A 25,491-nucleotide genomic window follows, 5' to 3' on the forward strand; every position below is an offset into this window, starting at 1 on the left:
CGAATAGTGTAACATTTGAGGGTGCGGGAAATATGATAATTTCATTAGGAGATGTGACAAATGGTGAGGTTCCGGGAGATATAGCATCTATAGATAATGTATACTAATTGTGGTCATGAAGCAGCAAATGGCTTATTTGATGTGTGCATTCACGTTAAAGGTCATAAACTATAGGAAACACTAGCTAGAACATTTTATAAATGACATTGCAATGTGATATATAGCTGAAAGTTACATATCTAAAAAAGTGTTGAGAAATCTACATTTCACATTATAGGAACTGACCTTTGAATCTTATAATGATGAAAAGGGAATCATTTTGTACCATTATTGTTAGTTTGCGCAAACCGTATATCCTGTAGAACCTGTAACCTCAAGACACACGGCAGATCAAACTAAATTGGATGTTTAAGGAAGGGATATATAATTTAAAGATATCACCGAGGCACTGAAATTGATATGATGCCTCAAGCAAAACGTAAAACTATTATACCACTATAAATCCAGTTCGAATTAAGTAATGTATTAGTGTCAATGATTGAAAAATGTTTGGAACACAGAAATGTGCCATTGCAAAGGAGTTATTCTATAGTAAGATAACAAGACCACACATAGATAAGTTTAGACAAGTCGTTTTTTGTACTAGTCTTGAAAGAGACCTTCAACCTTTTTAGTCATCATCTTACCCTATACGATAGAGATTGTCATGAACTAATTAGGAAAACAGTTCCGAGGCCAGTAAAATGTGAAATATATATCACACTGGATATTTTTATGAATGTGAGACTAAGCGCAATTTAAACAATGAGGTTTGTGGAAGATTCTGCACGAATATTAAACTGATCAACAAAACACATGTATAGTCATGTGAGCATTGCATAATTACTAACCTCAAATGCACAGGTCGTAAATGGGTGCCTTTGACATCGTATATATTCTATGGTTTGTAGGAAACAAAGATAATTAAACTATATTTTGTAGTAAAGGACAAATTGTAAGTCAGATTGACAAGGAAAACAAGTCATGCTGTCAATGCAAAAATAAAACAAATGCAAACAAATGAAGCATGTAAAAATCATTAACATTCTATGCTTGAATGTGTCAGGTACTAAAACAATGGAGGCAAGCATCAAGTTTTATGCTTGTAGCATCAACAGAGATTGAGACAAAAGCTTCTACACAAACTTCATCAATTACAGTAAAGGATGTTATATTGCTAAAAGATACCTACTTTAGTGATGTTGGCGCTACTGATAATTTTTGGTGTACAATACTATCCATTCACTGTGCAGGAAAAACTGAAGGTGCAAACATTACGAATGGACATTCAAACTTAGCAAACTAAGCCGCTTTTCCAGGTATCAGGTACTACGAAACCACTACACACCTTTGCATAAGTCCCGGAAATAAAGAATGTTTAAGAAGCAGTGAGAGTCACATATGTATATGTTTTTATATGTGCGGACGCTGACGATGGTAGTGACATCAGGGTTCCTATCATAAACAATTACTTGATAGAAATGAGATAACACCGTATGGAATCGTTATAATGCACGAAACATATTCTTAAATTATGAATGTGAATAAAGGAGGAAACACATTTTCTGCGACAAATAAATTCTTCCCCACCTCCACCACAAGCTATAAAAGGGATACAAACTAAAGGATATGAAAGATGTAGTTTCATGGGCAAAAGCATGATAGAATCTTGTATGTTTACCTGAATTAGATTGTTGAACTGAAAAGAGAAACATCACACATTAGATCTTCTAAATAGAAATATCGTTTTACCCATGTATCATTAGGTATGTGTGTAAATAACTTATGTTCCAAACCATAGCTGAAACCACTCATGCATTTCCATCAAAATTGGTTCAAAACAGAAAGAAGTGGCTTAGAGGTGCATACGTTTCCAACATTGAACATTTATTATCATACCTTTGAAAGAACTTGTAGGCCAATCAATATATAACGGAGAATATTGCACTTGCACGAATAGTGTAACATTTGAGGGTGAGGAAAATATGATAATTTCATTAGGAGATGTGACAAGTGGTGCGGTTCCGGGAGATACAGCATCTATAGATAATGTATACTAATTGTGGCCATGATGCAGCAAATGGCTTATTTGATGTGTGCTTTCACGTTAAAGGTCCTATGCTGTAGGAAACTCTAGACAGAACATTGAATTTGTTGATATTTCAAAATGATACAGAAAAAGGAGAATACCTGTTCCACTTGTACTGACATCGTTGACAAAATGTAAATGCTGTTGAGCATGTATTATGAACCACGGAGGAAAGGAGAAATATTCGGTGCATAATCGCATCAGCTGGTTACTTTATCATTATAAATATCACGATCGTTGATGAAGGTGGTCACAATTGAAATGACTCCACCTGCACAAATGCATTACCAATCAATAAGACTATGAAATGTAGGTCAAAATATCCTTTACTTGTTGCAAGTATAAGGTCCTAGAAAGGATGGAAAGAATCATTTAATTTCAAAATTTCTATCAGCAGTATAGACTGAGACAAATGCTTGAAATTCAAACTTTTATAAATGACAGTGAAACCTGATATATAACTGAAAGTGAGTGGCTTTAGTGATGTTGATGCTACTGCCAACTGTTCAAGTTTAATAGTAATCATAATTTCAATGGGAAAGATAGAATTGGCCCTTACTACCTATATATATTCAAATTTAACACAGCTAGCCCCAACGTCAGGTACAAGGACCTATGAAACCCACTTCACACTGCTTGATAAGTCCTAGGAAGAAACAATGTTTGAGATGCAGCGAGGCTGGACACAAAGAGATAATTAGATCTGTTAGTACAAAAATGGCGCTGGTGACGGACGACATGGGTGTAGTAGGTACAAGTTAAATTCAAAGTGTGGGCAACGTTCAAATACATACAATTAGAAGCGTAATATACTGAAAGGATTATCTTTGTAGTAGAAGAAAACCAAAATCCTTGAAGTACTCTTACACAATACCAAGTTCCAAAGTGATAAATGAATAGGAAACAGAGAATATGAATCATATTTTGAAATGGTAAAAGCATGAAAACGAACTCTTTTTCTTTCATTCATGCACTCGTAGTAGGCGCTCTTTTCAAGGGAAAAGAAACGTTAGACGGACTCAATACCGAGCAGTATGATGCCCATCCGCATTGGTTTTTAATACGTGGTGAATGAATATCGTGCTATATCTCTTGTAGCGTTTGCATGTCCATAAATAGTATCAGAAAACAGCTCAAAAGGAACAAGGCATTGGAATCGAAGCTTGCAAACATAAAAACCTGTGGCGATGGGTACTTCTTCATGCTTTTCGAATATATATATATATATATATATATATATATATATATATATATATATATATATATATATATATATATATATATATATATATATATATATATATATTGTGATACCTTTGAGATAAGGTGTGGCATAATTCAGTTATTACTAACTCCAAATGTACTGGTCATAAAGAGGTGTATACAACATGGAACAGTTTCTATAGTTTTGGGAAAACACAGCTAACTGAACTATGTCCATAAAGTATAAACTGTAAGTTACCTTGACCCAAGCTTTTGGTAAAATATAATTTAAATAGAGATACTTCCTATAATGAAGGCTCATACTGCAATTGCATACATAACACAATAAGTGACAATGAATCACTAAATTCAGAGACATTAACTAGTACACGAAATATAGCTGACATGTACATGTTTTTCCTATGAGGATGTAGTACTTATGAAGCTGTATTATGTTGATAATGACACAGTACTGATAACGACGTATTAGTGCACAGATCAAGGCATTTGAATCAAAGCTTGCTAACACATACAACCAGTGGTGATGTGTACTTCATGCTTTTCTATGCTGAATAGGTATTCTGGTACCTTTGAAAAAAAGTGTGGTATAACTCGATTATTACTAACTCCAAATGCACTGGTCATAAAAATGTGTATATAACATGGAACAGTTATGAACTATGTCCATAAATTGTAAGTCACCTTGACCTAAGCTTTTGGTAAGGTATCGTTCTGATAGAGATGATTCCAATGATGAAGACTCATAATGCAATTAAATACAGATCACAATAAGTGACAATGAATCACTAACTTTGGACATACTCATTATTACCTGAAATATGGCTGACATATAATGGTTTCTTCTATCAGACCTTAGTACTTATGAAGCTGCATTATGTTGATAATGACACAGTACTGATAACGACGCATTAGTGCACCGAGATTGCAGAGTAGATGCATAACAGTAACACAGAGAGAAAAGGCTTTAAAAACAAACTTTTATTAATGAAAGAGAAACGTGATAAGTAACTGAAAGTGAAAGGCCTTAGTGATGTTGTCGTATTCATAAATGCTCAGGTTTAAAAGTAGTCATAAATTGTGCGATAAAGATAGAATCTGCCATTACTGCCTAGGTATATTCAAATTTAACAAATATAGCCCCATCTTCAGGTACTAGGACCTATGCAATTATTGTCACACTGTTTGATATGTCCTAAAAAGAAAGAATGTTTGAGATGTAGCGAGGTTCGACATGTGGATATGTATTCATTTGTGCCGATGACGATGACGCTGGTGACGACAAGAAAAATTATCATCAGATCAGTGTGAAAGGAAAACCAATGTGAAATGTATGGTCTAGGAAGGATTGATGGAATAATCTAATTTTATATTTCTAGCAACTGCATCGAAAGGGCTTTAAAGACCAACTTTTATCAATGAAAGTGAAACGTGATACATAACTGAAAGTGACAGGCCTTAGTAATGTTGGTCGTAATCATAACTGTTCCGGTTTAAAACTATTCATAAATTGTGCTAAAAAGATAGATTCTGCCATTCTAACCCAGCCCCACCAAAAGCTAGAATAGTGATACATAAAGAAAACTGCACATGAAAGAAAGTTTTGTGGGTAAGGGCATGCAAAATGCTTTGTTCTCTTACCTTTACGGTACCTTATCGTCTTGTCTGAAAAAAGAAATGACAGATTAAATCTACAAATAGAGATAATGCGTTTTTCAGACCTGCCAACCCTGACAAGTCCGTCTCAGTAAGGCAGTTGATTTTTTTCAGTAAGATTGACCACTTTTCAGTAAGGTGTAACAAAATATCAATAACTGCTATTGTAAGCTGGAGAACGTAATTAAATTTCGACACATCGACGATAAACATTATGTTTAACTAAAACGTTTGTAAAGTACACGCAGACTTTATTTACCACAAGAATAATTGCACAACTCTAGTTCCATGTCCTATGCAGCTCAATGGCTTGTTGCATTATCTAAACTTGACATAATTCTTGGAAATTCTTTTCCATTTCACATGACGACGGCAATCATATCTCCCGTCACGTGACATACTCAAGTTGGCACGTGATGTCCAATAAACGTAATTGTGTCCCTTCCAGCTTTTATTCACAAGAATCTGAATACTCCTTTTTATTCGTCTGTGTCAGAAGCTTATTACCCCTTGCGTCTGGGGTGCGGCTGTAACGTTAGTTTGGTTTCCTGACTAATTTCGTATTTCGCTATCGCTATCTGGACGCCATTTTTAAAAGTTCTATTAATAACACTTTGATCATGCAGACGCTTTGCATGAACAAATAGGTGCAATTTAAAGCGTCTGGTGTGCTGCTGTAAAGTTAGTCCGGTTCCCTGACTAATTTCACTAATTCTATAGATGAAACCCTGATCCAAATAAAACAGGGATGAACAAATCATCCAGATTTGTCGGCAACGATCAATTTTCCTACTTTTTGCTAGTATACCGTAAGTCCGTATTTTAAGGGCAATTTTCTTAAGATTTACTGAAAAATGGTAAGAGTTGGTAGGTCTGGTGTTGCCTGGTCATACTGGTATGTAATGCGCAGGCAATGCATATAGTTCTCGGTGTACCAGTCTATCTGTCGGTATGTTCGGTAATAACTTATGTTCCTGACCATAGCTGAGTCCACTCAAGCATTTCCATCAAATCTGGTTCAAAGCTGAAAGACGTGGCATAGAGTTACTAACGTTTCAGAAATTGAACATTTATTATCAAACCGTGGAAACAACGTGTAGGCCAAACAATATATAATGGAAAGGAACAGAGAATATAGGAAGTACATGAATATTTTAACATCTGAGAGTGAAAGAAAATTGTATAATTTTATTTGGAGATGTGACTAGTGCGAGGGTCCCGGGGGGATATGGTATCATTTATTGTCATTGTGGCCATGAAGCAGCAAAAGGAGTATTTGATGTGAGGTTACACAATAATGGTCCAAAACTGTAGGAAACTCCACTAAAACACCGAATCGTTTTACATATAAAAGTCATGAAGAAAGAGAATACCTCTTCTACTAGTATTGATATCGTAGACAAAATGTAAATGATGCTGAAGAGTCACGTTTAGCCCCATAGGAAGTGAAAAAAATTCCCTACATAAAGGATTAAGCATGCAAGCGAAATGTATCATCTAGTTAGTGTATCACGCTTAATATTACGCTGCTTCACAAAGGTGGTCAAAATAGAGACAATTCCACATGTAAAATATAGGTCACAATAACCTTCACCTTTTGCAAGTGTTAGATTCTAGCGAGGATGGATAGAATCATCTCAGTTCATATTTCTAGCATCAGCACATTTTGAGACAAAGGCTTCAAACACAAAATTTTATCAATAACATCATATTTCTAACCTCAGCACAGTTTGAGACAAAGGGTTGAAACACAAAATTAATCTATAACGGTGAAACGTGATATATCACTGAAAGTGATAGATTTCATTAATGTTGGTGTAATTTATATTCTGGTTTAACAGTATCCATACAGCATGGCAAAAAGAAAGAATCTGCAATTACTGTCTATCTATATTCATATTAACAACATATAGCCTCGTTACCATGTACTAGGACATATAAAAAATCCACATCACTGATTAAATGGTCATAGGACGCCGCCTCTGATGACAACAGTGTTGTTACAAGGGAGATATAATTTGCAGAAATCAGATCAAAACTGTCGCAAACTTTCGAGTACATACAAACTTTTGATATACCAGAGTTATAATACACGAAGGATAATACATTTTCTGGTGGGAAAAAAAAAACAAACTTGTACTAACTCTTGCACAATACCAAGTTCCAAATTGATAAATGAATAGAAAAGAAATCATACAGCGGAATAGATAAAAGCATAAAAAGACCTCTTTTTTCTACATTCATGCACTCATTATAGCGGCTCTGTTAAAGAGAAATGAAACGTTAGATGTGCTGAAGACACCAAAATGCATGTTGCCCATCGCCATCGGTTTTAATATGGGTAAAAGCATGACAAGTACGTCCTTTTTCCCTAAATTCATACGCTCGGCGTAGGTGCACTGAGAAAGTCAAATTAAACACTGGATGGGCTGAATATATATAATTCGTGTGGCCCGGCCGAATTTGGCTATTATTACGCGGGGAGTGAATATGTCTTGCTACATCCTTTTCCCTATTTGCATTTACTTGATTAATTTTAAGACCACAGCTCAAACCGTTGAAGGCATTTAGATCAAAATTGGGCAGCAAGGTGAACCTAATGGCGAGGGGTACTTCTAACAGATTTTTGTTTTTTTTTTCGACGTGACAAGGTAAATGTTTTCTTTGAGCTGTGGTAGCGTCTTAAGGTTTGAAAAATACAGGCAAGTCTACATTGCATATTATGTAATCTGACCTCTGAGACTTATAAGGAAGTAGGTGAATCGTTTTCTACCAATGTTGACATTTTTCAAAAACAAAAATCTGTGGAACCTCTAATGTCAAGACATAGCAAATGAAACAAAATATGCAATATAAGGGAGGGATATGTAAGTGAAAGATGAAAAAAAATATGCAAAGTGATATACATTTCACAATTTACTGGCATAGTATACATTGAATAAAATGAGGATAAATTACATATATTATAGCCAACATATACATCTAAGAAGATGCATCATGTTGATAGTGGCGCAGTACTCATCAAGATGCTTAAATGCACCAAGATTCCTGAGTATAATGTTAGGTATATGAAGTTTGTATTGTTTACTGGCTTTTATCTATGATTATAAATTATGTATATTTGTAGTTTGTAATTGCCCATAATCCATGATTAAATTAATGACCTACCTCACTAGTGACATTTATTTTGTAAACAACATAATACATAGCTAATATTTCTCTGTTATTGTAGATTCAATATCCAGATAATTATTTTGTAGGCAAACATGTGTGTTTGAATCGGAGTCTAGGACATTAGTTTTTCACTTGGAAATTGCTACACCTGTTGGTATCTTTGAATGTTTTAGAAATGATAATGACCTACATCCTGGCTCTATTATTTAGTGTAGTTTTTTATATCAATGTTGTTTAGTTAAAAAATTAGTTGATAAAGTACTCATTCCTACCTCAACATCCAAAGTGGAATCCGTCTTATTGTTGTATTCATTTTTTTTTAAATTTGGTTGGATTTATTTATTTAAATGATTCACCAAAATAAGTTGGAAACTCTACATTTATTATTATATTAACTGACATTTGAATTTTATAATGAATAAGTCGAAATAGCTTTTACCCTGTTGGCATTTTGAAAAAATTGTATATCCTGGGGAACCCCTAATCTCAATACTCATATCAGATAAACAAATTTTGCTGTGTAAGGGTGGGAAATGCAAGTGAAAGATATCACTGAGGCATTGGAGATTCCATGATGTCTCTCAAAATCTTTAAATTTTTATACCGTTATATATCCATTTCAAATTAAGTAAGGTATGAGTGTTACTAATGTTCGAAAAGATTTCTGAAACAATGAAATGTATCGTCTCAAACCAATGTTTCGATTGTACAGATTTTAACAATTAAGTTGTTTCTTGTTACTGGTCTTGAAAGAGACCTTCGATCTTGTCAAAAATGAGGTCACTCTATACCACAGAGATTTCCATGGGTACATAAAAAACGGATCCTATGCCACTTAGATGTGAAACGTATATCAAAATGTATATTTTGTATGACTGGGACACTAAGAGAAATGTATACAATCATGCTTTTAAAGACTCAGCACGAATATCACAACGATCACCGATGTTGCATGCAATGAGATTTTTCCTTTCAATTAATACCAGCTCCAAATGCACTGGTCATAACTTAATCTATATAACATGGAAAAATGTATATGGTTTTAGTGAAACAGATAACTAGACTATGTCAGTAAAGCATACATTGCAAGTTACAGTGACCCAAGCTTGATGTAATGAACAGTTGTAGTAGATGCATAAAATATTGAAGGTTCATAGTGCAATTATACACAACACACCATCATCTGCAGCATAGATTGTTTGTTCGGACATATGGGGAGAGAGATATTCAAAGATATACTTTGGAGTTTGGCTTATTTTAATGTTGTAGAGTACTTGTAATATTTCTCTTTTTCTTCTAGATCGAAGAATTTCCCACCATTTGTGTTAAGGACAGTAAAATGTCATATATGACGGAAAGTGACCTACGTTTCCTGATGTTCCTAAAAGGTGGTAATAACCTAATATTCTTAGTAACATCAAAATTTTAATTTATATGTAGAGTGGTGATCTGCTTTTCACTTGCCAGCTCCAATTCTTTTAATCTAAATTGATATTCCCTTTCTTCTCTCTTTCTCGCTGCAATTATATCTTCCTTTTCTTTTTCCATTTGCCCCGCTCTTTCTCCAATTGCATTTGCATTTGTTTCTCCCTCTACACTTTCTCCAGTAGCATTTGTTTTTCTTCCTTCTGTAACTGCATTTGTTTCTCTATCTCCTCTTTCATCACTATCATTTTTCTCTCTTTCCTCCTTATCTATTTGCATTTGCTTCTCCTTTCTCCAATTGCTTTCTCCTCTCTGTCCTCCATATCTAACTGCATGTTTCTCTTATTTCTCCTTCTGAAGCTTAAGCTTTCTTTGCTCGACTTCCATCTTGTATTTTAATTGTAATTCCCTTACTTTTATTTCAGAGTCTGATAGAGACTTATTAATCAAATCCAAAGCAAGCTGATGCAATTCATCTTTTCTTAAGAAATCTAACTGTTCCTGGGTTGCATTTGAAATAAAGATCCCCACTTTAGAAGACATTGTAAAAAGCTTGCTGAGTTAACTTTAGATTTCTAAAATGTGAAATAATACTTGGGATATTAAAAATTCCGAAAATTTAAATTTCAAAAACAAACTTTTCTCAAAATTTTTAGAGAAATTCATATCCCAAGGACAAGCGCCCAATTTTCTGTTACGAGACTATGCTCTTAAAATATGTAACACAAAAGAGTGGAGACAACAAGCTTTGTATAATTTACCAAATAATTTATTTCCCTAGAACACAAAGTGAAAATGAGAAAGAAAGAACTTAGGGTAATGCGAAAATTAAATCTAAAAATAATCTAAGAATTATAGACACAAGTCCTAATAATAACATATCCTGCATAAACTCAGTTCAAGTCCCTAAAAGATTCCAAACAGAAGGCGATGACGTATCTGTTATAGCCTACAGAGTGCTGATGTGTCAGAAGTCTCTTGCTGAATCACAGAAAAGATTTCCACCTTTGAATTCAGTATAAATTCCAGTGAATGTCTTTATCCAAGAATTTTATCAGATCACTTTTGTATTTCCAGAGAAAATCACTTGATTTCAATCATTTGAAGAAAATAAAATTCAGCCCAAACTGGTCACAACCTACTACAACTTGAAGATACTAGATGTTAAAGCACGAATGACTAAATCCTCACAATCACAAGATTATATAGTTCTCAAAAGACCTCAGGTCATAATAAGCATTTTCTAAAAAATAAACATTACCTAATGGAAAATTGCCTTCTAGAATGATCTAATGAGCCTTGTTTACTTACAACACAATAACCTGTAAAATTCACTGAGGAATCTCCAAACCCCTGATTCAAATCAACATATTTACTGCTTGTTTACCTGAATAATAATTCTGATATTAAGCTCATACACACGGATAATAATTTAGCCATGTATTAGTTCTTGACATAAATGAAATAAGAAAAGGTCAGTCATGTCAAGCAGAAATGACCTCAATTTTGGACAAGGTCAAAAGTCCAGCATACAATGTTACATTACAGTAGCATGTAATGAAATAAAATTATATTTTTTAAACTGCCAAATACACAATTAAATTAAATATACATAACAGTCAAAATCAATTTAATGGTCCACCTTAGGAGTGACCTGTATTCAGTAAACAACATAATACACAGTGAATATTTGGTTATTAATATAGATTAAATAGTGAGACCATTATTATTGAAAGTAAACATGTTTATCTGAATTTGAGTCCGGGACATTACTTTTTCTCTTGGAAATTACTAAACTTGTTGGTAACTTTGAATGATTTGGACAGGAAATTTGTCTACATACTGGCTATATTATTGTGTCTTAGTTTTATTGTGTCAATATCGTTTAGTTGAAAGAATACAATTATCCCGACCTTAACAACTGAAATAGAACCAGTCTTAGTGTTGTCTTTAGTTTTTCATTTGGGTGGATTTATTTATTGTAATAAGTCTAAAAGTCGACATTATATATTCTATGAACTGACCTGGGAATCGTACAGCGAAGATGCACAATTATTTTTCTACCAATCTTAACAATTTGCATAAAATGTATTTTCTGTGGAACTTCTAATCTCAAGACTCAAAGCAGATGAAACAAAATTTGATCTGTAAGGGACGGAAATGTAAGTAGAAGATCCCCCAATAAGACACTGGAGAAGTTACGATGTGTGTAAATGTTATACTGTTATTCATCTGTTTGAAATTATGTCCGGTGTCAGTATCAGTGCTATTAAACAGATGTTTGGAATAATTAAATATATCATCTCAAACCAAATTTTATTGCGTACAGATTTTAATAATTTAAATATCTTTAAAATGCTGTAGACCAGACAGATAAGTTAAATTATTTCTTGCTACTATTATACCATTATAAATCCCGTTCGAATTAGGTAATACATGAGTGTCACTGCTGCTCGAAAAAAAAAAGTATTTTACATGGAATATATTCTACGGTTTATACGAAACATAGATAATTAAACTCTAATTTTAGTAAAGGATACATTGTAAGTCATATTGCAAAGCTTGATGTAAAGTACAGAACTAGTATTGATGCGTGGAATAATAAATATTCATAATGCATTAAAGACAGCACACAGTAAATAACAACATTTCGAGAAATTAACTAGTATCTCAAATGTAGCCAACACAGACATCTTTCCATATGAGGCTTCATTACTTGTGAAGGTGCATCATGATGTTAATTGCTCAGTACTCCTCAACCTGTGTCAGTGTACCAAGGTTTAAGAATATATGCACAAGAGTATATACTTGGTGACACGGAAAACAAGTCATGCTCTCAATGCAAAAATTAAACAAATGCAAAGAAATTGAGCATGTAACTCACATTAACATTCTTTGCCTGAAAATGTCAAGTACTAAAACCAATTGAGACAATCATCTAGCTTTATGCTTGTAGCATCAGCAGAGATTGAGATAACAGCTTCTACACAAACTTGTATCAATAACAGTAAAGGTTGTTATATAGCTTAAAGTTACATACTTTAGTGATGTTGGCGATAATTCCTGAGGTACGATACTATCCATTCATTGTGCAGAAAACACTGAATGTGCAATCAGTGCGAATGGATGCATAAACTTAGCAACCTAAGCAGCTTTTGCAGGTAGTAGGTGCTATAAACCATTACACACCTTTGCATAAACCCTGGAAATAAAGAAATGTTTGAGAAGCAATCAGAGTGGCATATTTATATGCTCTTATCTCTGCGGACGCTGACGGTGGTATTGACATTAGGGTTCCTATCATAAAGACATACTTGATAGAAATGAGATAAAACCTTTTGCAAACTTTATAATGCACAAAACATATTGTTATATTACGAATGTGAACAAAGGAGGAAACAAATGTTCTGCTAAAATTACAATTTTACCCCAACCCCACCAAAAGCTTAAAAAGATATACATTAGGAGATAAGAGATGGAGTATGCCAAAACCTTGTATTGTTTTACCTTTCATCAGTCGTAACATGGCTGAAAAGAAAAAAATGACACATTAGATCTTCTAAATAGAGACAATACATGTTGTCGGAGCCTATCAGTATTTCATACGCATGCAGTGAATATGGTTCTCGGTTTACCCATGTATCTGTGGTATGTCAGGAAATAACGTATGTTCCAGACCCTAGCTGAATCCACTGATGCATTCCCATCAAAACTGGTTCAAAGCTGAAAGAAGTGGCATAGAGATGAATACGTTTCCAACATTCAACATTTATTATTATACCTTTAACAGAACGTGTAGGCCAATCAATATATAACGGAGAGTAACGTAGAATATAGCACTTGCACCAATAGTGTAACATTTGAGAGTGAAAGAAAATATGATAATTTCACTAGAAGATGTGACAAGTGCTGAGGTCCCGGGAGATATTGCATCTGTATTAATGTATACTAATTGTGGTCATAAAGCAGCAAATGGCTTATTTGATGTGCGGTCGCACGTTAAAGATACTAAACTGTGGGAAAATCTAGATAGAACATTGAATATGTTGATATATCAAAATCATACAGAAAGAGTAGAACGACCCTTGCACTTGTACTGACATCGTTGACGAAATGTAAATGCTGTTGAGCATGCATTTTGAGCCCCGGAGGAAATGAGAAAAAATCGGTAAATATGGGACGAAGCATGCTAGCGAAATGCATCACCTGGTTACTTTATCATTATAAATATCATGGTGTTTTATGAATATGGTCAGATTAGCAATAACTCCACTTCTATATATGCATCACCAATCAAGGACGCTATGAAATGTAAAATGTAGGTCACAGTAACCTTCACTTGTAAGGTTCTAAAAAGGATGGAAAAAATCGTTTAATTTCAAAGTTCTATCAGCAACACAGACCGAGACAAAGGCTTGAAATTCAAACTTTTATAAATGACAGTGAAACGTGGTATATAACTGCAAGTGAGAGGCTTTAGTGATGTTGGTGTTACTCATAACTGTTGTGGTTTAATGGTATTCATACATTGTATGAGAAAGATAGAATTCGCACTTACTGCCTATGTATATTCAAATTTAGGTTCTAGGAAGATGTTTGATCTGTCCTAGGACGCTGTTTGATAGGTCCTACGAACAAAAAAAATGTTAGAGATGCAGCGAGGCTGGACATATAATGATAATTAGATCTGTGCGTACGATGATGGCGCTGGTGACTACATGGATGTAGTAGGTAGAAATTAAATTCAAATTGTGGGCAACAATCAAATACATACAATAATGTGATCTATTAGAAATGTAATATACCAAAAGGATTATATTTGTAGTAGAAGAAAACCTAAATCCAGAAGTACTCCTACACAATACCGAGTTCCGAAATGAAAAATGAATAGGAATAGAGAATATGAATAATGCATCGGGATGGGTACAATCATGAAACCCAACTCTTTTTCTTACATTCATGAACTCGTCGTAGGCGCTCTATTCAAGAGAAAAGAAACGTTAGACGGCCTGAACATTGATGAGTGTGTTGCCCATCTGCATGCATTCTGATACGTTGAGAGTGAATATGTCTTGCTATATCTCTTGCCCTATTTGCATGTCCGTAAATATTATCAGACAATAGCTCAAACGGTTAAAGGCAATGGAATCAACGTTTGCAAACACATAAAACTAGTGGTGAGGGGACCTTCTTCATGTTTTTCTACACTGAAAATATATATTCTTATACCTTCGAGACAAGATGTTGCATAGTTCAAGTATTATTAAATCGAAATGCACTTGTTTAGAAGTATATATCACATGGAAAAGTTTCAATAGTTTTGAACTATGTCCATAACGTATAAATTGTAAGTCACTTTGACCCAAGCTTTTGGTAAGGTAATGTTCTAGTAGAGATGATTCCGGTGATAAAGACTCGTAATGCAATTACATACTGAACACAATACGTTGCAATGAACGACTGAAGTTAGAGACATTCACCAGTACATGAAATATAGATGACAAATACATCTTTTTCCTATAAGGCTTTAGTACTTATGAAGCTGCATTATGTTGACAATGGCACAATACTGATTGATGAGCATATGTGTGACAAGTAATACAGAGTGACAAGAAAAACAAGTCATCAGATCAATGTGAAAGGAAAACCAATGTGAAATGTACTTTCTTGGAAGGATAGATGGAATGATCTAATTTGATATTTCTAGCAACTGCATCAATTGAGACAAAGGGTTTTAAAGACCAACTTTTATCGATGAAAGTGAAACGTGATACATAGCTAAAAGTGACAGGCCTTAGTAACGTCATCGTATTCATCACTGTTCAGGTTTAATAGTATTCATAAATTGTCAATAAAGATGGAATCGAACACTACAAAATCCAAGTCACAATGTTTAATAGGTTCTAGGAAGAAATAATGGTTGAGATGTAGCGAGCCAGGACATGTGGATATGTATTCATTTGTGCGGATGACAATGATGCTGGTGGCGACAGGGTTGTACTAGGTAAGATATTATATTGAAATCGAAGAAAACTTTTGAAAATATACCAACGTTTGATCTATTGCAGTCGTAATATGCCAAGGAGAATATATTTCTGGGTAGAGGATGACCTTAATCCTTGGACCCACTCCTATTGAGCATCGATTTCAAAAGTGATAAATAAATAAAGAAGAAAGCAGATGAATCATACAGTATAATATATAAAAGTATCAAAAGGAACTAGTTTTCCAACATATATGTGCTCATTGTAGGCGCCCTATTAAAGAGAAATGAAACGTTTGATGGCCTGAAAATTGATCAGCGCGTTGCCCACCTACATGCATTCTTAATAAGTTGGGAGTGAATATGTGTTTATATATCTCACTCCCTATTTGCATGTCTGTAAATAGTTTCAGACCATATCTGAAACTGTTCAAGGCCTTTGCTTCAAACTTTGCAAACACATAAAACTAGTGGTGAGTGGTACTTCTTCATGCATTTCTACACTGAGTATGTATTATGACATACCACGTACATAACTTAGCGCAATTGTTCATAGAGCACTGGCAAGAACAGTATAAAATCTGAGAGTGAATGGAAATACAGTACTTTCAGCTGTAGTCTTTATATAAGCAATGTACCTAATAAATTTCAACTTTTGTTGTTTTTTGTTTATATTAGAAGCAGTATATGTCTTATTGGAGATGTGGTAGCATGTTGTAGATTGGAGAAAATGTCGGGCAATGTACATTATACATTATAGGAACTGACCTTTGAATCATATAATGAAGGGGAATCATTCTGTACTACTGTTGATATTTTGCACAAAACGTATATCCAGTAGAATCTCTAACCTCAAGACATATGGCAGATCAAACTAAATTGGCTGTATAAGGGAGGATATATAACTGAAAAATATCACCGAGGCACTGAAATTAGTATGACGTCTGAAGAAAAACGTGAAACTATTATACCATTATAAATCCAGTTCGAATTAGGTAAGGTACGAGTGTCACTGCTGATTTAAAAAATGTATCATCTCAAAAAAGTTCTTTTAGAGCAAGATTAAAATGCCACACAGAGAGAAGCAAGTTGATTTTGAATTGGTCTTGAAAGAGACCTTCGACCTTGTTAGTAAACAAGTTACCATCTACGATCGGGATTGTCATGACCTAAAGAAGAAAATGGTTCCAAGGCCACTAAAATGTGAAATGTATATCACATTGGATATTTTGTATGAATGTGAGACTAAGAGAAATGTAAACAATGAGGTTTGTGGAAGATTCAGCAGGAATATTAAACGGATCAACATCGCATTCATAGGTCATGAGAGCATTGAATTATTAATAACTCCAAATGCACAGGTAGTAAACGGATGCCTTTGATATGGAATATATTCTACGGTTTATAGGAAACACAGATAATTAAACTATACTTTTAGTAAAGGATAAATTGTTAGTCACATTGCCAAGCTTGATATAAGGTACAGAACTATTATTGATGCATGGAATAATAAATATTCATAATGCAATTAAAGACAGCACACAGCAAATAACAACATTTCAAGTAAGTAGTATCTTAAATGTAGCCAACACAGACATCTTTGAATATGAAGCTTTAGAACTTTTGAAGATGTGTAATATTGTTAATGGCGCAATACTCCTCAACCTGTGTCAGTGCACCAAGCGTCAAGAATATATGCATAAGAGTATGCAAAATATAAACAAATGCAAAGAAATGGAGTATTTAAGTCACATTGAGATCGATTTTTTGCAAGTGTCAGTTAGTAACAAGACAATGGAAACAATCATCCAGTCTTATGCGCGTGGCATCAATAGCGATTGAGACAAAAGTTTGAAGTACAAGGCTTATATCAATAACATTCATTATAGACTGCTTCATTTGAATTGTAAAATATGAACAAGTTATTTATCGGATGAATACTGTACGACCTGTGGGAGTGTGGTATCCATCCGACGAAACAAGCTCATGTTTTCGAATACAAATGGGGTATCGTCTTTATTATATACACATTTTATTATTTTACTTAAAGCTTAATTATATAAAAAAAACACACTACAAGAAACAAAGTAACTGAATTTATGCTTGTTCCAAAATAAATAAACAAGCGCAGATTCATCAATACACAACAACAATATTAATGTGCACATAACTCCGCCTAGCGATATTTGAACTGAATCACGCGCTCAGCATCATTTTAAAAAGTTGTCGCTTTGGTCTAATCAAAATTGAAATTTTCAGTTATGATATGAATGAACGAACATAGCAACAGCTTGTCTGTAATTAACTGATTTTGTTTTAATCTGTTTTTGTCGATTCTTCTCAATTTCCCTGATTATCGACCTTGATTTATTAGCTTGTCAATTCCACAAAAAATACATGTATTTGAGCACGGAGAGACGTGTCTTGACTCAGCTGCGTGTGTGTTTCCGTTCTGTCATTGAATGTTTGGAATCTTAATGTGGGGAAAAATATGAACTCTTTCAACTCTAATTATCAAAAAAGATGCTATGGAATATCACATTATTTCATTTTCAGTGCAGTAAGGAGAACGTTACTGCACTTGGAACATAGTCAAAATAACAGTACAATGTCGATAAATGTGTAAATAAGCTTTAGAATCTATGACATAACTCATGTAATTTGGATTTGCAGAACTATGAGAGTAAATTGTGATGACATTGCCATTCTTTTACCAGCTAAAGAAGACGTGTATGCGTGGTCACGTGCATGCTCCAACAGCTATGTTCCGACATGCATGGCGTCTATCGCTAGCCTAAATCAGAAACACTGTATCAATAAAGTTAACGTGCAAAATCGCAAAGCAGCTGGTGCGTCACAATCCATTCACCCAGCGGAAATAATAATTCTTCGTCTCGGCTTATTGGCTCTAAGGGTCCTTACTTTTCTACCAAAACCTTCAGTTACATTTCTTCCAACGAATTTAGTACTTTCACGTATAAAATGGTACATATCTGATAGATATGCAATACCCCTTACCCTCAATATGCTTTTCTAGCCTATTTTTATATACCCCAGAGAGCACTGGTCATAGTCTGAACCATTCCATTAACGAAAAGTTATGAACATTTTTTCTAAATAACTGTTGAAAAATATCAGAACGATATTTTTAATACTACGTCTGTCAAGTTTGCTATGGACGTTGCGAATATCACGTTCATTTATTTACCGTTCATTCATTTACTTGTTTGGAAGTTTCATTGGTGAATCAGTAAACTCGTTCACGTTGTTCACTTTATCAAATTTACTTTCAAATTGACGAAACAGCCATTTTATTTCATCCACAAACAATTCTAATAAACTGAAACCTAAAGTCTACTACATGAGTGTACTTGTTGTTTACAAGGTAGTTCCTAATGCACTCTGTTGTTTTTGGTCACACGCATTGTACACGTGCGTACAATATCAAGGTGTTCAGTACCGTAGAATACGGCACAATTCACACTACGTAAAATAATGGAGAACAAATGTAGTATATAATAAAAGCTGATATATAACTAATAAACACCTACTTGATAGAAAAGAGAAAAACCTAACGGAAACTGTATAATGCATGTAACAGCTTGTTATATTACAAATGTGAAAAGGGAGGAAACACCTTTTCTGCAAATAACATTTTACCCCCGTCCCACCACAAGCTAGAAAAGTGATACATAAAGCAAGAGACAAAAGATGGAGTTTCATGCTTAAGAGCATGCAAAAATCCTTTTCTTTTACCTTCCACAAGTCGTTCGAGGTCGGTTAAAAAGATATGACACATTAGAGCGGATCTGTTGGTATTTAACACGCAAGAAGTGCATTTGGTTCTTGATTTATCCCTTAATCTGTCCGTATGTTCAAAAATAATTTATGTTTCAGACCATAGCTGAAACCACTCATGCATTTCCAACAAATCTGGTTCAAATCTGAAATAGCTGCAAACGTTTCCAAAATTGAACATTATCATAGTTTGCAAACAACGTATAGGCCAATTAATGTATAACGGAGAGTAATGGAGACTATATAGCACTTGCACGGACAGTGGCACATTTGACTGTGCAAGAAAATGTCATACTTTCATTTGGATATGTGACAAGTGTGGGGTCCCAGGAGAGATGGCATCTGTAGAGAATGTATGTGTATTGTGGTCATCAAGCAGCAAACGGCTTCATTGATGTATGGTTGCATAATGATGGTTCAGAACTATAGAAAACTCTAGATAGCATATTGATTTTCTTGATATATCAAAATCATGAAGAAAGAGCAGAGTACCTCTTCTATTAGTATTGACATCGTCACAAAAGGTAAATGCTGCTGAACATCCATTTTGAGTCCCAGAGGAAATGAGAAAAATTAAGTACATATGGGACGAAGCATGCAAGTAAAATGCATCACCCTGATACTTTATCACTAAAAATACCACGTTGCTTCATGAAGATGGACAGAATATTAATGATGCTACCTGTATAAATGCAATATAACACAAGATGGCTACGAAATGTGAAATCTAGGTCGCAGTAATCTCGACTTATTGCAAGTAAAGGGTTCTAGGATGGAAGGATAGTTTCATCTAATTTCATATCTCTATCAGAAGCAGAGACTGAGACAAAGGCTCGAAACACATACTTTTATAAATGATAGTGAAACATGATATATAACTGAAATTCATGTACTAACGATACTGGAGACAATCAACCAGTGTCATGCTTCTAGTATCAGCAAAGACCGAGATAAAAGCTTGAAACTAACTTATATCAGAGCAAAGTGTGACCTACTTTAGTGATGTTTGTGGTGCTTATAACAATATATACAATAATAACCATACACTGTCCAGAAAAGGTAGAAAGTGCAATAAATGCGGATTTGTACACAAACTTAGCACACTAAGCCCCAAGTATTGGGTGCTATGAAACCAGTTCTTACCTTTGCAAAAGTCCTGGAGTGTTTGAGATTCATATATATATATATATATATATATATATATATATATATATATATATATATATATATATATATATATATATATATATGCTTTTATCTGTGCGAACGCTGACAATGGTGGTGGCATTAAGGTTCTTACAATAGTCACCTATTTGGTAGGAATGAGATAAAATCTTTTCGAAACTTTACAATGCAATATTATATTACATTTCTGCTGCATATAACTTTACCATAAGCTATTTGATGGATGGTTGCATGTTAAAGGTTTACAACGGTAGGAAACGTTTGCTTGAACATTGAATCTGTTGATATATCAAACTCATAAAAAAGAGAATAGCTCTTACACTATCAATGACATCCTAGACAAAATGCAAACGCCGTGGAACATCCATTTTCCAGTGTCAAAGCAACTGAAAAAATTCCCTATATGTGGGACGAAGTATATAGACGAAATACATAGCATAGCAAACCTGACCTATGCATGCGTTTCGTTGATCTTTTGAATATTCGTGCTGTATCTTTCAACACCTGATTGTATATATCTCTCATAGTCTCGGAATCGTACAAAATATGCAATGTGATATACACTTCGTATTCTACTGTCATCGAATCCATTGAAGCAAAACATTCGGGCAAATTCACTAGTATCGTATTTGCCAGCATATAAGTCCATGGGGGGAGTAAGTCGAATTCACTAATTTTGTAACTTTTCAATCTTTCGTCGATTCGGAGTGTAAGACGAGGCCAGGTTTTTTACACTAGTAACTTCCTGTTTCATGAATATTGGTGGTATCACTGCATGGTATTCCATATTACCGGCAATCGTGAAATTGCAACACCAATGTTAACATGCTTGTGATTTTTCTCCTGTACGAGGCACTGCTATATTCCGTTACCAATTGACACAGCTGAACAAACAATCCATGTCTGTTTTAATTATGATATCCATTTCAACAAGAGTCACATGGCTGTGCATGCTATGTACCTGTTAATTAAAGGTCTAAAGCTTTAACCTGATCATTCCAGTTGAAACCAGTCCTGAGTGCAAGATTCAACAGATGAGATAAACTCAATGAGGCTAACAATTGGGAAATGAGGCTATCCATAGGGAAATCAGAAATGTGAAGAAAAATAAGAGACAGAAAACAGAAAAATTACAACAACAAAAATAAATAAAAATACTTTTTATTATACTTTAACATATTATTGAAATGCTGTTTCGAATTTACACAAATGAACAACTTTATAATACATATTATTTAACATATCAATTATCACTGTTGTAATTCATTTTATTACATGTAGCAGAACTGTTCCATATTCTAATTAAGAAAATAATGATTAAGAGTTCACTTAATCATCTCCAATATCTGAAATACCCTCGAAGTCTTCATCTTCCGAATCGGAATGAAAAATGGCGGCTATCTCAGGGCTCAGATCATTGGAAATGTTCTCATTATTGTCTGTCTCCGTCTCATCATCCTCATCTGGCTTCTCTATCCTGCTGAAAATTTCTGCCCTAGCAAAGCAATTCACAATAGCCGATTCAGGAACCCTGTCCCATGCGTCCTTAACCCAATGTGCAACCTGGGAATGCGTAGTGTGCCACATACGTCCCATGTTTGTGAAGCTGTGCTCGCCTGCCTCATCCATTGTTCCCAAATCTTCCAAAGCTCAGCTCTGAAACAGCGATTAACGGAAATGTCTAATTGTTGTAATAACTTTGTCATACCACCTGGGATGATGCCTAACGACGTCTTCTTGGTTTCAATCTAACCTTTGTATGTGCACTGATGTGTGCACGCATAGATTCCATAATGAGGAGAAACTTCTTAGTGAGGAAAAATCCACCAACTTGATGTGCGAAACATCTAACCACTTCTCCCATCATGTTATTGTCCATCGAGCCTTCTGGATTTACTTCAATCATTATTCCACTGGGGAATTTCTCCTTTGGCATTGTTTTTCTTTTAAAAATCAAAATTGGTGGCAAGTTTCTGCCATCGGCAGAACATGTGAGAAATACAGTGAAGTTTGACTTCTCATGACCTGTTGTCCTAATAGTAGCACAGATAGATCCTTTAAGATCAACTGTTCTGTTCATTGGGATGTTGAATGTTAACGGCGCTTCGTCCGTGTTTATCACGTTAGTCATTTCCGAATTGCCAGTCTTAATCTTGTCTTGGACGTACTCATGGAAATTGTTCAATTTTTCCAGAAAGTCTACTGGTAGTTTCTGTGCTAGAGTAATGCGTTGTCTTATCCTACAGACCCTTCTTTGCATGAACCTAAAACACCATGACGTACTTCCACTGAAACTGAAACTTTCAATTCCTATTTCAGTGGCGATTTCCTATGCCTTGAGTCTGAGTTCAGCAGAGTTCATTCCACGCGTTGTGTCAAGACATATTCTTCAAATTTATCTTCAATAGTAATCCATCTTGCTTTGCAGCCACGATTTGCGTTCTTTTTTTGTTTGTTTTTTTTTTGTTTGTTTGTTTTTTTGTTGTTTTTTTTTTTTTTTTTTTTTTGTAGCGCATAATGCAACCTCAGCTTTACGCCAATCCCGGACACATTTTTCACGTACACCATATTTCTTGTAAGCAGCCATATTCCCACCTTTCTCTTCCGCAAACTTTACAACTTCCAGCTTAAAAGCCACTGTGTAAGACTTGCGCGATTTGATGGGAGGCATTGTGAGATAAGGTGTATGATTTGTACAGGGATATTTATATGAATGTTTATGACTGCAAAGATTGGTCAAAACATACCTAACTCATTAAAATGTGTCAGTACTATAGCAATGAAAACAATACCCATGGCTAAATTCATTATTTACATCCAAAGAAGGGAAGTGGGCATCATTTCCTGGAGTTCTTAATCCACTTGATAGTAAAACTGGGTAGCGTAATTGATGCGGATTAATGATAAAGAACTATGGAGGTACCAGCAATACGGTAACTAGTATCGGTAGCCAAAGCCAATATGGTTTAAACAATTGCGGCAACTGGCTTTGATTGTTGTTGGAAACTAGAGACCAATTTATCAACTACCGGTATGATCAAAAGAGAGACACCGAAACGACATCTGGTTAAGAATGAATATAGATGACGTGTTGACATTACAACTTGCTTTAAAATGAAATGCAAAATTAAAAATGGATAATTGATGATCTATGAGTAGTCCATCAATATATCTGATTTTAGTTTAGTTTAAACCATATTTATTTGAGAAACTTTGTCAAATACAACAATAAACATATGATTTTGGGAATTCAATAGAAAGCGAAATCTACGGTATTGTATCAAAAATCATAGAACGCTCGAGTTAATATGGATTACATCCCTCTGTAGGCTCAATTATATAAATGAAAAAGCTATACCGGTAATCGCTCGCGTGTGTCCAACAGTATGTCCAACAGTATACTGGAAAATCAAATATCAATGGACCAGTTGCTAAAATGTGATCAAGAAGAATGAGGTATGGTTAAAAAGGATGATTAAAACAAAATTATTTCATATCTTTTTTAGGAACAAACAATATGCTTTAAATTAGTACAGTACACTATAGAGTATAGACCGTAAGTGTGCTATGCGGCCAAGTGAATATTTTTTTACCGATAATTGTTTTATTTCATGTTTGAGAAATAAGAAAATACACGCAGAATGCAAACTAAATAATGACAAAAATTATAAATATAAACAACAGTCATATTAGTTTATAACAATTTATTGACAGTAATTGAACAAGAATTGGTACTTCTACGTGACCTGTTTTCGACTATGCCGATTATAGAGTAATTTTAATAGCATACCGGGTACCGTAATCCATAAATAAGTCGATGCAATTTAAATGAAATAATCCATATACAAGTCGATTTGGAGTATAAGACGAAGACCAGACTTTCAAGTAAATAAATATCGACTTATAGGCCGGAAATACCGTACATAAATTATAAATGACAGACATCTTTTCCTTATAAGGCTTTAATAATTATGAAGACGCATCATGTTGACAGTGGCGCAGTACTGATGAAGATGATTCAGTGTACCAATTTATCCTAAGGATATTGTTAAGTATATTAATGTTATGTTGTTTGCTGTTTAAACGGATATGCATAACATATAATCATAAAAAGTTTAGACCCGTCACAACACCTCCGACAGAAAAGTGATGCACACAAAAGAGAAGAAAGGAGAAGAAAAATGAAATACCAGGGGTAAGAACTTGGTAAATGCAATATGATCTTACCTTCAGGCTTAGGTTTCGATTCTGTAAAAAAAAAAAGAACTGACACATCAGATGGGTTACATAGAGATAATGTTTGAGCCCCGATATTCACGATACTTAATAAGCAGGTAAATTATATAGTTTTTGGTGTATCATTCTATCGATCTCATGTTCACAAATAATATATTTTCCAGACCATGGCTGAAACCTCTCAAGCATTTCAATCAAACCTGGTTAAAAGCTGAAAGAAGTGGCGAAGGTGTGCCTCCTCTAACGTTACCAAAATTGAACATATATTATCATGCCTTGGAAAACGACGTGTAGCTCAACCTATATACAACTGCAATTAATGGAGAATATAGCAACATTAAGGATTGTGTAAAAATTCTGAGAGTGAAAGAAAATATACGTTCATTTGGAGATGTTGCATCTGCAGCGTTCCCGGAGAATATGACATCTGTCAATTATTTATGTTCATTCTGGTTATGAAGCAGCAAATAGCTTATTTGCTGTGAGGGTGCATTAAAGGTTGAAAACTATAACTAGAATACTGAATCTGGTGATATATGAAAATCATACAGAAAGAATAGAATACCTCTTCTACTGACATTGTAGTAAAAGGAAAATGCTGCTAAACCTCTATTTTCAGCCTCGTATTGAAATATTAAAAAAGCCCTCTATACGGTACGAACCAAGCAAGCGAAATTCATAACCC

General features: G+C 34.5%; 1 protein-coding gene across 1 annotated transcript in view; it reads right to left on the reverse strand.

Annotated features, from left to right (window-relative positions):
- LOC149801353 (uncharacterized) overlaps positions 1–25,491 on the reverse strand; it is a 115,179-nt gene that overhangs the window by 35,710 nt on the left and 53,978 nt on the right. Inside the window, exons 12-15 of the mRNA XM_089956791.1 lie at positions 24,798–24,818; positions 13,112–13,132; positions 4,991–5,014; positions 1,721–1,738 (exon numbers count right to left, since the gene is read on the reverse strand). Coding sequence (XP_089812917.1) covers positions 1,721–1,738; positions 4,991–5,014; positions 13,112–13,132; positions 24,798–24,818 — 84 coding nt within the window. The remainder of the gene's footprint in view (positions 1–1,720; positions 1,739–4,990; positions 5,015–13,111; positions 13,133–24,797; positions 24,819–25,491) is intronic.

The sequence above is a fragment of the Sinohyriopsis cumingii genome, chromosome 4, assembly GCF_028554795.1.
Source record: "Sinohyriopsis cumingii isolate HCF-2022 chromosome 4, ASM2855479v2, whole genome shotgun sequence".
NCBI lineage: Eukaryota > Metazoa > Mollusca > Bivalvia > Unionida > Unionidae > Sinohyriopsis > Sinohyriopsis cumingii.